Below are 17342 nucleotides of genomic sequence, written 5' to 3'. Positions count from 1 at the left end.
TAGTGCTCCTTTATCGTGTTTGCTGGTTTTGAGCTGCTAATCTGTGCTGCTCCTGGTAGAATGCAGATTATTGTTGAAATGAACTGGTTGCATCCTGCTGTATAAATTAGAGCACTTATCACACTGTGATTGCAGCATCACGCTAACTTGCCCCATAGCCAATAAAATGAAAAAATCTTACCATCTTTATACAGTACGTGCACCGCTTATCCAATTCATTATTTAGGATTTCTATGACCAAAATAAAATTCCCATTCTCAATCATTTATCTCAATTATTCTCAAATTAATTTATGAAAACTCTAAAGGCTGGCAATACGACAACAGACATCTTTAAACATACCTCAATCATATTCTTGATTTATCAAACTTGTATAAATCTAGAACAACTTGACAAGAAGCAGATTTTACTACAGCCCTGTAATATTCAGAGATCAACTCTGCATTTAACAGGCTGTGATGAAAAATTCAGAACACATCAACAGATTAGACTGTTAGTAAAATCTGACTATTTTGCTTGTGCTGTGCCAAAATCACTGCAAATGGACATTACATGCACTGGACATTTTGTCCTCATATATTGTGTCACATAATATCTAAAAGATTTTACAGCTATGGTGCATGTCTTAGCAGCTTAAGATACAACTATTCCAACCGCATCACTCAGTCATTACAATGTACTTGTTTGAGAGTCTCTTTAAAGCACATTATATGTGCTGCTTTCAGTGCGGCTAGCAATATAGGTAGTATGCAAGTATGGCAAATTAAAGAGTTAACAATATAATTAGAGACAAAAATACAGACTGCCACGTACAGCTTTAAAAAGAACCAGACCTGCTTGGAAATAAACAGGAAACACATGTCTGGGACAGATGGGCAAGCAGACCAACGGACAGAGGCAGTAACCCCAGGCATTTGGTATAATCACCTGTTTAGCTTGAACAAAACAGAAGTAAGGCTGGATTTTACCATAGCAGCTTTGAAAGCAAGTGATTTAAGACTGGGTCCAAACACCCACCACTTGCACTTCTACTACTATTACTACTGGAGCCATGAGCTACATCCCACATCCACCCTGTTATTTAATTACAAGGTGGGGCTTTGTCCCAAATCTGATAACCCAACTTAGCATAACGAAAACTGAGGTTTGCATTTCACTACAAAGCCACACCGCTCAACTCCCACAGCTTGACTACATACGCTCACTCAGAGTCCCACTCCACCCACTCCCACAGAGCCTGAGCTCATTCCCTTCTGGAACGCTGTGTTCTGTTCAATACTGTATAACCTGTTCAGCAGGGAAAGTTACATACATGTACCTGTGATTTATTCATCTAAGTTAAGACCTTTTCAGCATGATACAAGGTAAACTGAAGCTCATAACAGATCCTAAAATCTACCTAATTTGCTTGTTCCAGATGACATTTTAATTTAAAAAAAATATCGTCACTGAAAAATAAAGACTACAGTAAGACAGATGTTTTCGAAAACTATGACAAACTGGCTACAGGACTCAGTATATAGCCACAATCACATCACCAATTATTTTTGGAGTCTGCAATCTGAATAAAGGTATTTACACACCAAACAAAAAACAATTGGAAAATTCAGTCATTTAACTTGTATATACACACCGAACATGCTACATTTTTGCGAAAAATCGTCTTCAAACAGACCAACCAACTCACCTGTGGTGAGTTGGTTGAAGTTCTTCGCTCTGGGATGATCGACACCAGAGCTGAAGGAAAGATGCCTGTATTGAGGATGTGCGAAAAAGGGCTGAGCTCTCAAAAAAAGAGACTTTTCACTGTATTTGTGAAAAGTCTCTGGACTTCTGATGGACTTCAGGTTTATCATACTCTCGTGAGAGGGCAGCAGCAAGGAGAATTTCATGGTTTGATTCTGGAGCTGAAGCAGCCAAGCCCTCAACTTTAATCATTACCTGTATCCAAAAGCACAACTTACAAAAAAAGTTCATCCCCCGTACAGCTGTTGTCGAGGGGCAAACTTTCCCCCACAGACATTTTAATATGGGAATCTGGGGAGGCTAACTGGCCACAAGGGTGAATGCACTTTTTGGCACCTCCACAGTGGCTTCATTATTCAGGTCCAGGGGTTGGTGCTTGGGCCAAACACAGACTTTAGTTAAACCCAATCACACATGCTGACATCTCCTGCGCAAAAACAATTAAATGAACGGAAGAATGTTATAAGGGCAAGACTCAATTGCCCTTATAACAATTGTGCTTCAACACGTGGAAGCACATGAGAGACTCGGTTAATACGGAATAGGTCAGAATATTATTGTAGTACAGCTACGTCAAGTCGTGTCATTACTTTTTTTTAATAACATTGTTCTGGAAAAAAAGAGACAACAAGACAGTTTTACTCCACATCAACACCAGACCTACTAAAGTGATTTTAAAAATAAATAAATCTTGTGTCTTCTAAGGAAAGCTTAATTGCAAATACAAGATGGAAAGGATGTACCACCTTACTAAGGCCTAAGGGGCTGAGCTGGTTCACTTTGGCTACACTAGTTAGCTTTACCTGGGAGGAATGAAACGTTTCCATTTCACTCTGACACATTTTTGACACATATTTCCTTTACGTTTTCAGTGCCCAGTGCGTGTATAAGAAGCACACCTCTAAATTGTTTGTTTATGAGTAAAGCTTTAATTCCAGGAGGGAACAGGAGATTCGAACATCAAGAAACAGAGAGGGAGAGTAGAACAAAGAGAGAATTCAGAGTGAATGAGAAAAACTTGAGCCCAGGACATTGCAGCATGGGGGTGGGGTCTCATCTCCCCTGACTAAGTCAACGGAAAGCGGGCCAGCAACATAATCAATAACAGTGACTGCTATTTCACTCTGTCCTCCTTACACACTATATGTTTATGAGCTGACATGAGCTACACTATTGAGACCCATCCCTAACAAATCACGGAAAGGAAACACCTCCAATATGTCTAGCTTTTAAAGTCTGGAGCCTGCTGCTGTTATTTAACCATACCGTCACCATCATGTTCTCAACAAATCTCACAGCTAAGAATGTGTCTACAGTTCGACTCATGGAATGATTCAGCCTATTTTAAAAGGACCTGTGGCTTTGAGCAGGCTGGACTTCAAAACAATGCAAACAAAGGAACATGCGTGGCCTCGATGCTTCCACGAGTCAAGTTATAATTTTGTGGTTTTAGATCAAGCGTGAGATCTCTCTGACATGCTATGCCCTGCTCACCGAGCGACTCTGTCACTCTGCAGCCATTGTCAGTAACAGCTGATCTGCATACACATAGACCAGCACAGGAGAAACTAAAGTGATACAAGAGCCTGTATAAGCATCACAATGAAACACCATTCTCTCTCCCACAGTCTGTAAAATCTCACCCGGCATGCAGCCGTAATTGTAGCTCCACAACAGAAATTAAACACCGGGAACAGATTTGCTCAGCACCATGTGAAGCGCTGTAAAAGCAACAACTTAACTGGCAATGAGAGCCTGGAAAAAAAAACTCCCAAAAACAAAACCATGGAGTGTCAGAGAGGAGTTTGTTAAATATGCACTTCATGACCTCTACATATTGTTCTGAGGTGTTGCACACAGGCAGGTTGTGTTGTTCTGACACCAGATCTATAATATTACAGTATGTTCCTGTTTTGTTTATGTGCAACTGTAAATGGCACATATTTGTTGGCTTTCACTAAATATTTATTATAACGTGTTATTTAAGTTCATGACTATTCTGTCTTGGTCCTGCAGGCCCCACAAGGAAATGTGTGTCATGCCTGGGCGTCAGGACATTGTGTAAAAGTTCTTTTATCCTGTTGTTTCTAACACCAAGGAGTTCACTGTGAGGTCTTCAGTCATGACTCATGCAGGAGTTTGCACATCAATGGTAACCAACAGAGAAGTCAGCAGATGCTGAAGTCACTGAAGCTCTGCTATCCCTGCATTTGTTACCAACACTAGGATTACATGGCATAACGCAGAAAAATTAAAGTTAAACTAAATCAAAGAACATTTAACTCATTGTGTTTAGGGCTTCTGCTTAAAAGCCATCAGCTGAGGAGTGAAACAAAATGAAAAAACAAAGAAAAAAGGAGGGACTCTGACAGAAGGAAAAACCACATTCATGTCAAACTCCCATGAGTGGCAGTATCGTGTGAGGCAAGTTGGCGTCTCACACAGCTACAAGCAAGCCTTTGCTCAAAACCCAATCATCCCTTCACATTATCTGCCCACACACAGCTGTAAACAGGTTTTCAGAAAGAAAACCTTGCAATAAAGCAAAATTATCAGCTTCCACTGGACACTGTAAACAAAGTCTGGAATTTTCCAGAGCTGCTTCCTCTGTACCGTCTCGACAGAAGGATAAAGATGTATTCCGACGCCTGAGCCTCGCTCGTAAATTTGATCTCATTTGCACCAGTTGCCCACCTGGCACAGAGAAATAAAACATGTGATCTCACCTGTGGCGGCGTCCTCCTCCTCTTCTTTCAGCACATCATTTTGGTCATTCCCCTCTTCTGCCTTTCTGGTGCCGTCCTTCACCGGCACCACGGTGAAGTTGGTGGGCATTTTTATACCCTGTGCTTCCTCTCAGTGTCTCCTGTTTGTCACACTCTTATCTCCCGCAGCCCTCCTCCGCCCCCTCTGTTCTGCTGAATCTTTTCCTTTCTCTGTCCAGCAACTGTCACTCTTCTTCTCTTTCTTCCTACTGTTCTCCGTTGTTTGCTTTCTGTTGTTCAGACCAACTTCCCTGGTGTACTTTACCCTCATGGGCAGGACGCTGTGTCTTGCTTCTGAGTTTTTGTTCCTATCGCTAGGATTCTGCTGTCCACCCATGTGACCTCGACCCCCACCGCACCAACTACCCAAATAAGGAAGAGCGCTGCTGCCCCGCCCAATGGGGGGCAGTGCACATGAACACACACACACACACACACACACACACACACACACACACACACACACACACACACACACACTGTGGTTGAAAAACTACATGCATTAGTGCTCATCTGTGAGTGAGAGCACATATAGCAGCTCTTTCTATGCCTGAGGGCAGATCCCCTGACCAGGAATGCAGCCTTTTTCTCACACACAGGCACAACAACCACCAGAAACAATCACCTTTGTTCAAAGAGGAAGTGCAAAGCTGCCACACACACACACACACACGGACACACATGTATTTCTTGCTATGCAATAATTTAAACCCCATGTGCAGCAAGTGTGCAGCAATGCTGTTCTGAAGATGTATATAGACTGTGTGAACATATAACCCTAAAGAGCGTTAGCACATATGCTTATGTGTGGAAACACACAGATTTCTGAAAGATGCTCATATCTGTATAGAGTGAGCTGTACATCATCCAAGGTTTAACCAAAACTGAATGGTCATTGAGACATAATAGAGAAACTTCTTTCAGGGATTAAGAAACAGGAGAACATCGAGCCTTTGTGCAGTCTCCACAGTTAATCCTAACCTGTCCAACTTTTGCTGAGTACTTTAAAACTATCTTTACATAGACCGTCATCTTGGTCATAGGTTCATACTACAGGCCTTTTTTAAGAAAAGAATCAGCACAGAAGTCTCTATATGTAAAACCCCATCCAGCTGGTTTGGGATCAAGTGGTCAGACGAGTGAATGGAAAAACAAAGCAGCGCATTTGTGTGCACTTGTACAGGATTGGAGAGTTAAAGTTTCTGCACATTGCTTCATTTGTATTGAGTCACAGCAGCTAGACTCTATCCAAGCTAACACAAGTCAAGGGGCAGGAAAGACATGCTCACATCACAATTACAGACAGTAATTGTAGATGTGATTGTGGCAATCAAAGATTTTTGGAGGTACAAAAAACTGTCGAACCTGTTAAACCAGCAGGTGTGAAGCAACAGACGTCTTGCTGTCAAGCACCAGCGCTAATAAGGAACCATTCTACCCATTTAAAATACCATTGTTCTCTTAATCTTTCCCCTAATCTGTTCCATTTGTGCTATTGGGTTGACGAGAATATAAAAGATGGATAGGATCTAAAACTTTCGACTGGTACTCTAAGACTAATAAAGTATCGTAGCGTTTCTGAAAAATAGTAAAAGGGAGGAGAAAATGGCTTTAGGTGCCTCATGTTCAAATCCATTTGACCTTAATTCTAATGATTCATTTCCTCTGAATATATACTACACTGAAAATGACACTAGCTATCAGGTCTCAAACACCTTATGTGATTGGAAATGTGATAGAAACAGTGAAGTCCACAGAATTGAGTGCAGATGGCCAGAGTTTTTATAACACTAGCTGAGTGTGACTGTGAACACATGGAAACCAGAATGAGATCCCGCCCCCTCCGGTAACTTCCCCAGTGTGCCGACACATGAGATCAATAGAGTCAAGGGAAGGGTGTGGTGTGCAAAAGCAGGAAGGGGGAGGCGGAGCGTGCACGGTGCGAGAGAATCAAAGAGAAACTGGGCAATTAGCAATTGCCCAGTTAGCAATGCGACTCGCTCACAGCTCATTTCTCAATACTGAACCAGAGGAAGGACGTGGCACCATCTAGGACTTTCTACAGAATTCTTAAAGCTTGGGAAACCTTCATTCCTCAAACATCTTCAGTGAAATATTTGTTAGTCACATTAAAAAAAACCCACAACATCCTTATTATCAAACATTTATTACTCTAGTCTTCAGAAACTAGACCTCTTTCAATTAAATAACTCCTGTCAGGGGGTCTGGTTGCAAATATGATGCTGGACCCATGCTACATGCAAATCACTCCGAGCTGCAGCTACAGCCTAAACTAAAGCAGCCAGCATTCCTACTACTGTTTCCCTGCATCAAGAAAGGAAAGCTTGGATCAATAACTGATTCCTAAATGCGCAGTAAGTATTACGGTGCTTCTAAGGTAACAAAGGCAGCTCTTACTTGCTGCTCAGTGGATGAGCAATGATGTAACCGGCATCTGCTGATTAAGTGGCCAGACACTCAGACTGCTTTCTCAGGGACAGTCCATGCATCCAGGCCTGGGGGACAATGTCCCTTTTTGTGAGAGCATTTACACCAATAAATAAGGGAGGTTGGAAAGTAGGCTAAAATGCTGTGACATAAGCAGTTCTCAGGCTGTCTCATGGTTGATTTGACACACAATATGAAGGAGGAAATGTCTTACATAACTTCTCCAGCAAAAGGGCTAAAAAATTCCCATAGGAGGGAAATGATCAATTGTGGTGAAAAAAGAAACAAGAGCAGACATTAGCTGTTTACTGGTCATTAGAGCTGGGCGATATAAGATTTTTTCATATCACGATATGTTTTTTTCATTTCAGGCGATAACGATATCTATCACGATATAAGCCAAATAACTATATTTGTAAGATTTAAATGTGCCGTTGCTCACAAGTAAAATGTGAAATAATCAGCAGCTTGTTTTTATTTAAATATTTATTTCCCATAATAAGTTCAACAGGGTACATGTACTTAAGGAACATGAGACTTTTTCAGATAAATAAAGGCAAATATTGCAAACTACACAAAAGGCAGCCGCTAAAGCGTTTAAGTTTCAAAATAGAACAAACGAAACAGACTACTAAATTGTCAATTCCACTTAGAAACAAAATATTAATTCTAAAAATAAATCTTAGTTTGTTTTACAGAAGATCAGACAAAACTGACTAACTTTTGTCAATATCAAATAAACTGAGAACTAAAAGGAAATTTTCAATCTCTCCTTGTTGTATAGCTTAGCTTTTCAAACAGTTTTAACAGTTACTTCAGTCTGACAAAAGCCGAATGACGAATTAGCGCTTCCAGTCAGAGACTGAGGCTACGTCCACACGTACACGGGTATTTTTGAAAACGGAGATTTTCCGTTTTCGTTTTAAAAAATAATCCCGTCCACACATAAAGGGAGAAATGAAGGAAAACGCTGCTATGAACATGCCAAAGCAGCAGGTGGAGCTAGATTCCTAACCGTGCAGAAATGTTGGCCAATCAGAAGTCTAGAAGCCTCGGTGGGAAAAAGTAAACAAAGCTGGGGCATAGAAGCAGAACCGAGTCGTATGTGTGGAGGGACAGTAACTGTGTGTATATGTAAGCGTTTAAACACTGCAGAGAGTAGAATTAACAGTAACAGTATTGTAGAAATTCATTTCACCGAAACAATAACGTGGCGCACAGTGTGATGTCAAAAAATGCGCACACCTTTGAGCTGCGTTTTCTCCGTTTTTCTAGTCCACACGTAAATGCAAAAATGGAGTTTTCAAAAATATCCACCCTGGCCGGAGTTTTTAAAAATCTTCGTTTTCAGTGACCAAAAACGCCGTTTACGTGTGGACGAAAGGTGCAAACGCATAGAAAAATCTGCGTTTTCAAAAATACCCGGGTACGTGTGGACGTAGCCTGAGCATGCACCAGTTTATTGTATTTCCAGACTTGCTTTCGGCACAATTTACAGTGCACGCTACTCTGTTTTTTGTCAGACTTGAAATAGCCGAAATACCTTCACACTACGGAAACTTCTACGGCTCTTCCGTTCGACAATCTCTCCGGCATTGGAACCATCATCTGTTTTCTCTTCGGTAACCTTCGGTCACGCTCGGTTGATTTTTCTAGTCGGCACACTCATTTCCTCCATTACCCGGGCGGTACGGTGGCTGGCTGCTTCCCAAACAAATACACATGTGCGGCTTGGCACTTGTGCTGTACGTAACAAGTCACGTGACGTGACGCTGCGGCTGTGATTGGTTCGGCTCTGCGCTACTTAATTTGGATTGGCTGTTCTTTTTTTTTTCTTTTTTTTTTTTTAAGAGGACAAGAGCGGCGAGGTCTATCGCGATAGTTTGATTTTTCTATCGAGAAAAAGTTATATCGCGATACATATCGTTATCGTTCTATCACCCAACTCAACTTTCTAGTACTTATTTGTCTTACACTTACAGGAATTATTACTGAACTTGTTTTACTGTAATTCCCGCATAGGTATACAGTGAGTGCCACAAACTCATGATTCATTCCCTCAATTAACACATACAAAGGCACGAATATCTATCACCTTACTGGAATGTGCTGATAAGAAACTGGGAGTCTGAACCTAAATTTGACCTCCACAATATACTAATAAAGTAGTATGAGGATAGTCACTTCAGTGTGTACAAAATAACTGGATTTAATCTACCCATTTATATGCATTAACTCCTTTTTTAAGTGCCTTTTATACTCAACTGCACAAAATATTCGAAACCAAGGGTTGTGTGTGTGTGTAAAATCGGGTTGATTTTAATGTTTTGAACATGTTTTTTCGAAAGGTTTGATTTTTAGTGGAAATACAGACCAACTTCACAACGTGTTTTAAAACAAGACGAGGTTGTGGGTGTGTGCAAAGTCAGATACCTGTCACACATGACTGGTTTGAGTATGTAAGTTTCTGAGGAGGAGGCTAGTGGCTAAACAGTTACACAGACGTTTGAGAAATAAACACCCCTAATCCCAGTGGCATTATTTAAACGATCAAAGTATTAAATTCCACGTGTTATATCTTGATTATTAACTTTTTAATTGGGTGTGGCCTTCCCAGGCCAACATGTGGGTTTGCCTATTCAGTCACTTCTCCAGCTGTTTTTGTACAAGCCCTGAACTTTAAACATTGCCTAGTAAAGGTGTCCCTGACAACACAAATGCAGTCAGATGGTACACTAACTGGTCTCTACCCTGTCAGCACCCCAGTACAAAGTCTGTGTGATGTCAGATTTTCTTGCTTCTGTGGCTCAGAGGGTACAGTGGTGAGGCCCCCTGAACCACCCTACCCAAAAAACAAAAAACAAACAAAAAAACCCAAAACAAAACCCAAACATGACAGGAGAAACCATTTACGATTTACTGTTACATTGAAAAGTGTGGTAATCCACATTTTACATGAGCATACACACAGCCTAGGCTCCTGGTTTTGCAGACAGTGGGGAATTTTTCTGCCCCGAGAACAACAGCACTTAAACTGAGTTCAGAACTCTCTCTGGCGGCTCGCATTTCCACTCCCAAAATAGATGTATTGATTGAACCTGCAGGGGAAGATGGGAAGACGCTGGATTTGCAACACATACACCAAGTGCAGACCAATGACACAAGGACAAACTTCTCAGCAGTGTAGATCATTCCTGCTGTTGTGCAGCCTTGAGACTCCCTGGTTTTTATCTTTTTCATGGCTATCATATCTAACAGTTCACTCTTTCTTTGTCAAGTTTTAAGCCTCTGTTTTATATTAGAATCTAGAGATGTTTGGTAGCCTGAAGTTGTAAAATCATTATATAAAGGAAAATACCGAGAAATGTATTTAATAGATTTGATACAAAAGCAACAAAGAACAAATCTGAACTATTATTTACTTTGCTAAAACTTGGTTAAGCTCAGGTTCTGAAATTTCATTAAAATTGCATTTAATTTTACTGCAATTAAATTCAAATAGAGTATTTTGAAATGAATAAATGTTATTATTTCAGCTACAATGAAAAATAACACTAACACACCTCACATTATCTCACGTTTACCACATAGCCTGTCTGCCCAACCAATATATTACACTGCCCTCTGGTGGGCAAAGGAGAAAAGTGAACTCAGTGTAAAACTGTGTATTTGTGTATTGTATCTTTATTTTGAACATGTATAAGTGTATAGTATAAGAACAACAACCGAGAATAAAGAGACACGAACAAACAAATCAAAACAACAGGAAAACAAAACAATAATAAAAATCATAATTAACTTACATGTTGAAAAAAGAGTAGGAAGAAGCATAAGCTATATACATAATCCCACCCCTTACACTATTTGGTAACTAACAGTCAACACTTTTTCTTCCTGTTTATGCCCTATCACTTCAGAAATTTGTTACATGTATTTGCTTTAATAACCCTAGTACTGTAACATGTCAAAAGACATACAAATTTACAGATATATAAACATAAACAAACTTGTACACCCAAACACATATACACATCCCTGGTGTGAAAATAGTGTGTGACAAGACCCGGTCAAAGCCCTACCTCCTCACTGTAAATATTTTTGTACCTCTTTTTAAACCAAGTCATGCTGAGATTAGGGCTGCATGATTAATCGTTAGAAAATCGCGATCTCGATTCATACTTATGTGCGATCTCATTTCCAAATGACAATGATTTAAAAAAAAAAAAAAAAAAAAAAGACGATGACGACAATTGTACCGCATTTTGATCCGGGACGTACTCTGCATGAAAACAAGCACTCACTCTTCCTGCTCAACAAATGACAAGGGCGGAGCCTTATACCACGTGATACAGAAGCTGTGCCGTGTGATGCTAAAATTAGCAGGGAAAAAACAACGGAGAGCACGTCAGGGATGACGAGAAAGTGACTGGAGAAAATCCGTCCCGGTCAACCACCCAAACATCAATAACGGGAACCTTATACAGCGCCTCCCTATACACGTCGAACTCCCGCAGGCACAAAGAAATTACGGAGGCTATCACTTATCACCTGACCAAAGATATGGCTCCCATCAACACTGTGCAAAACGAGGGATTTAGGAAAATGATCAACACCCTAGACAAACGCTACACAGTGCCGTCCCGCAACTATTTTTCTATTGTTGCACTACCTGCTCTATACACGCAGTGTCGTGCAACGGTGGAGACGGAATTTCAAGCAGTACAACATTTTGCGGTAACAACAAAACGTGAGACATTTGTTGTTTTTATGTTTATTTATTGTTTTTATGTTCAGTCTCAACTGTTATGAAGTTGATGTGCAGTTAATAAGTGCAATAAATATTTATACTGGAAAAGAAAATCGTGAGAGAATCGTGATCTCAATTCTAAGCCAAAAAATCGTGATTCTCATTTTATGCAAAATCGTGCAGCCCTAGCTGAGATATTGCTGCAGTTCTTCACTTAATCTGTTCAACAGCTTCTCTCCATACACAGAGATGCAAAAACTTTGTAGTACTGGGATACAGGGATGTTCAATAAAGTCAATAAAGGAAACTGTGGTGTCTTGCAGGCTCAGATGGAATCTCTTTATCATATCATGTGAGTTCAGATCACATGCTTTTTCACACGTCATCTCCCCTTCCATTACTTCCTTCTCTCAAACGTGCATCACTTTTGACCTACAGAGTCCAGAGGTTACAGACAAAACCTGCTAATGTACGTAAATTCATACTAATAAAACAAAATCCTGACAAAATGGCAGAGAGCCAAATGGAATTTACTTTTTAATAATGGATTGGATTTATATAGCGCTTTTCAAGGCACCCAAAGCGCTTTACAATACCACTATTCATTCACTCTCACATTCATACACTGGTGGAGGCAAGCTACAGTTGTAGCCACAGCTGCCCTGGTGGAGACTGACAGAAGCGAGGTAGCCATATCGCGCCATCGGCCCCTCTGGCCAACACCGGTAGGCAAGTAGGGTAAAGTGTCTTGCCCAGGGACACAACGACCAGGACAGAGAGCCCAGGGATCGAACCGGCAACCTTCCGGTTACAGATGCGATTCCCAACCCCCTGAGCCACGGTCGTCTCTAGTTTTAACCTCCAGTTAAGCAGAAAACCAGTTTTTTAGTTCCTTCTGTTTTCACTAGTTCATTTTCACTAGTTTCCCCAGATGATTACTGATGAAAACATCGCCTCCAACAGACACAAAAAAGGAAAAGAATATGTGTTCATGTCCAAAAACCCAAGAAGCAGTATTAGTTGCACAATCAGGTCCACACTGGCAAGTGGAGAAAAGAAATGTGAGAATTCCAAACATACAAAGTCTTACGTTCCTAAATGTAATTATGAAAGTGCGAGTGTACCACTTGGGTTCCCTTCTGAAATATTTTAGTGACATTTGTCTGGTACTGTATGTGAACTTACATCTGTGGCAAGGAAACAATACTGAAAAATCTACTTCACTTCAGTCTACTTGCATAAAATGATAATACAAGAAGTTAAAGACACATAATATCTGCCTTACAGGAAAAATAAAAGACCACTCTGCATTATTTAACTTCATCATAAACTGTTGAAGGTTATGGTACCAATTCTAGTCTTTCCAGTTTTTAAGTATTTATTTTGGCCAAAGGGCAAACTTCCAAGCCCAGGAAATGTTCTGAAAAACTGTGAAAATCAGTGATCTTTAGGAGTGCTGGTAGGTGGATTTTGTTATGTGCGTACAGAGAGTACTATTAAAATCGCTATCTAAATCGCTACGAGAAAAAAAATCCATTAATTAATTATATAACACTGAATACAATTCATTTGTAAACAATAGTACAAAAATGCTATAATCTTACAGTTGCAAGAGTAAATTTCTGCATTAAATATCAACAACATTTTAATTCAAGTTACAATTACAGACAAACACAATCTGAATGAACTGAGAACACACAATCAGTCATTTTGTTTTACTGTCTTTATTGAACCTTGAGCAATCACTCAAAGTCCAGGCTGTACAGGATGTGAACCTGTAGGCCTCTCCAAAAGTTACTTGGGGTCAAGAGTTCCACTTAAATGACACTAAAGCATGTGTTGGGAATCAGACCTTTCCTCTAAATGACAGTCTCCTCTACATCTCTACTAGTAGACATGAACTGATCCAGTAGCCAGGGAACAGAACAGCCAATTTCCAGCGTTTTCAGCCAGGACCAGTGACTGGTCATTCTCCCAAATATCTGATTACAGGCCGGTCTGTTTCATGTGCACACAACATACGCACAGAGATGCAGGCAAATACTGACTCGCACACTCATAGCCACATACAAACATGTCATTAGTGTGAAATTTCTCACTGTTATTGAAGACACAAAGTTCCCCAAAGTAAAGCATGGAGGGACCACCACGCAACAAAGCTAATGTTCATCTTCATCCAGCTGAACATATGAGATTTGAAAGAAGCTAACAAAAAGAACAGGGCTAAAGCTAATAGTAACCATAAGTCAGCATCATCAGTATGAGATTTGGAACAGCAAAAATGATCAAAGCAGTTACAAGGAAGATTATGGAAACGGGTAAAAATTAAAAAAAAATGAAAATGATTAAGATCCTGTTATCTGGTGATATTATAACACAATGAACACTTGAATTGAAAAAGAAATTGCAAAGAAATCCTGAAATGTACTTCAAATTTGGGGGAAATTAATAATTTCTTTTAATTATTAAACTAATATTTAGCATTTTTAAAAAACAGTTGATATTTGTTTGTATGTGCTTGTATGGGCCAAATATTGCACAAGAAAATTGCAGTCAGTGAATATCTAAATGTACATTACACTTGAAAGAGTCAAAATCTCATCCCAATTGTGAAGCACAGTGGAGGGAGCATCGTGGTTCGGGGCTGCTTTGCTACTTCAGGACAGGAATGCCTTACAATAGTTGAGAAAACACTGAATTTAAAACTGCAGCTAGGAGAATGACAGTGCAGCAGTTAGTATCTGGCCTTCACCCAATTCAATAACAGTCCATTCATTTGACTGCTTTGGGGAATGATCGTCAACACTAACGCTGGACAGGACTGCAACTGAAATGGTGTCATGACCTCAAAATGAATACTCAATCAAGACATCCCAGATATATAATGATCCACACTTTCTCATAAACACACTGTAGTGCAGACTTTTAATAAAAAGCCTAACCTCACTCCAACAGGTGCAGGGGGAAAAAGCTGTTTTTCCCAGCAGCTCCAGACTAAAAGTGTTTAAATCTTATTTCAAGGGACAGAATAGCAAACAATTTACAGGGAGTGCAGAATTATTAGGCAAATGAGTATTTTGTCCACATCATCCTCTTCATGCATGTTGTCTTACTCCAAGCTGTATAGGCTCGAAAGCCTGCTACCAATTAAGCATATTAGGTGATGTGCATCTCTGTAATGAGAAGGGGTGTGGTCTAATGACATCAACACCCTATATCAGGTGTGCATAATTATTAGGCAGCGTCCTTTCCTTTGGCAAAATGGGTCAAAAGAAGGACTTGACAGGCTCAGAAAAGTCAAAAATAGTGAGATATCTTGCAGAGGGATGCAGCAGTCTCAAAATTGCAAAGCTTCTGAAGTGTGATCATCGAACAATCAAGCGTTTCATTCAAAATAGTCAACAGGGTCGCAAGAAGCGTGTGGAAAAACCAAGGCGCCAAATAAATGCCCATGAACTGAGAAAAGTCAAGCGTGCAGCTGCCAAGATGCCACTTGCCACCAGTTTGGCCATATTTCAGAGCTGCAACATCACTAGAGTGCCCAAAAGCACAAGGTGTGTAATACTCAGAGACATGGCCAAGGTAAGAAAGGCTGAAAGACGACCACCACTGAACAAGACACACAAGCTGAAACGTCAAGACTGGGCCAAGAAATATCTCAAGACTGATTTTTCTAAGGTTTTATGGACTGATGAAATGAGAGTGAGTCTTGATGGGCCAGATGGATGGGCCCGTGGCTGGATTGGTAAAGGGCAGAGAGCTCCAGTCCGACTCAGACGCCAGCAAGGTGGAGGTGGAGTACTGGTTTGGGCTGGTGTCATCAAAGATGAGCTTGTGGGGCCTTTTCGGGTTGAGGATGGAGTCAAGCTCAACTCCCAGTCCTACTGCCAGTTTCTGGAAGACACCTTCTTCAAGCAGTGGTACAGGAAGAAGTCTGCATCCTTCAAGAAAAACATGATTTTCATGCAGGACAATGCTCCATCACACGCGTCCAAGTACTCCACAGCGTGGCTGGCAAGAAAGGGTATAAAAGAAGAAAAACTAATGACATGGCCTCCTTGTTCACCTGATCTGAACCTCATTGAGAACCTGTGGTCCATCATCAAATGTGAGATTTACAAGGAGGGAAAACAGTACACCTCTCTGAACAGTGTCTGGGAGGCTGTGGTTGCTGCTGCACGCAATGTTGATGGTGAACAGATCAAAACACTGACAGAATCCATGGATGGCAGGCTTTTGAGTGTCCTTGCAAAGAAAGGTGGCTATATTGGTCGCTGATTTGTTTTTGTTTTGTTTTTGAATGTCAGAAATGTATATTTGTGAATGTGGAGATGTTATATTGGTGTCACTGGTAAAAATAAATAATTGAAATGGGTATATATTTGTTTTTTGTTAAGTTGCCTAATAATTATGCACAGTAATAGTCACCTGCACACACAGATATCCCCCTAAAATAGCTAAAACTAAAAACAAACTAAAAACTACTTCCAAAAACATTCAGCAGTGATATTAATGAGTTTTTTGGGTTCATTGAGAACATGGTTGTTGTTCAATAATAAAATTATTCCTCAAAAATACAACTTGCCTAATAATTCTGCACTCCCTGTACACTTGTAAAAGTTTTGAATGAACTTATTAACTCAAGGGATACTATTATATTCAGGGCTGCACATAAGTGTTCTGGAGGAGTACAGACATTTGTTCAAAACTCTTAAAGATGTCGAAGAAGCAAGAAGCAAGCTTCGTAAGCAATTACGCGCAAAAGAAGTGCGTATTCTCAGAATTTCCGGGAACATCTTATGTACGCAAACGCGAGTTCCAACTTCTTATCCCCTGCGCGTCTTTTATTTTGACAGCGAATGCTTATGTGCAGCCCTGGTTATATTATTGTATGTGTATGTATCGTTTCAAACTGTGAAGGACTTTGTAACTGTGTGATCTGAAAACTGTTTTTATTTTGAGAAATTTTGCTTAATTTTATCCAATTCTGTACTTTACATGTTTACAACAAAAGCATCTCCATACAAGTGTGTTAATAATCAGATTGTATGTGTCTGCATTTGTGAGTCTGACAAAAATTCAAACAACATGGACAGGTTTTTATATAGCGCTTTTCTACTCTGTCTGAGCACTTAAAGTACTTTATATATCTAATTCACCCAATCACACCCATTCACACAAGCACTTATTCTAAGCGCTCTATCTAAAATTCATACACATTCACACTTCGATGGGTGCATCGGAGAGCAATATGGGGTTAGTATCTTGCCCAAGGATATTTTGCATGCAGACTGGAGCAGCCAAACCACCAATCTTCTGGTTAGTAGCTTGACCTGCTCTGCCACCTGAGCTACAGCCACCCCAACATAACATATTAAGAACAGAAAACATAACCAAAAAAAAAAGAAGAAAGAAAAAAAACCTGTCTTGGGGCAATGAGTAAGATCAGCAAAAACAGAAGTTGACTCAAGTTTTTTGCTATTTCAGTTCCTTTTTTCAGCAGACAGCTCAGCCCATGTCATGAGAGAGTTTGGAAGGATTGAAGCTTGCACTGCATCAGTCTCATCCCTGGAGTTTTACAGGACTGTAGTCATTTAGGCTGGGGTGGGGTTAAGGAGGTTGTCTGTGAGGGTTCT

The 17342-nt window shown here is 40.3% G+C and overlaps 1 protein-coding gene across 5 annotated transcripts in view; it reads right to left on the bottom strand.

Annotated features, from left to right (window-relative positions):
- The window catches only part of slc12a7b (solute carrier family 12 member 7b), an 84888-nt gene that overhangs the window by 56168 nt on the left and 11378 nt on the right, over nucleotides 1-17342 (bottom strand). The window contains exon 1 of one of the 5 annotated variants that reach the window (XM_040018809.1): nucleotides 4473-4872. The exons of the other annotated variants lie outside the window; for them this stretch is intronic. Within the exon in view, the coding sequence (XP_039874743.1) occupies nucleotides 4473-4581 (109 nt within the window). The 5' untranslated portion in view covers nucleotides 4582-4872. Of the gene's footprint in view, nucleotides 1-4472; nucleotides 4873-17342 lie in introns of those variants that run through there. 5 annotated transcript variants of the gene reach the window in all.

This window comes from Simochromis diagramma, unplaced genomic scaffold, assembly GCF_900408965.1.
Source record: "Simochromis diagramma unplaced genomic scaffold, fSimDia1.1 OVJJ01000717.1, whole genome shotgun sequence".
Taxonomy (NCBI): domain Eukaryota; kingdom Metazoa; phylum Chordata; class Actinopteri; order Cichliformes; family Cichlidae; genus Simochromis; species Simochromis diagramma.
This window is presented reverse-complemented; position numbering and strand designations above follow the sequence as displayed.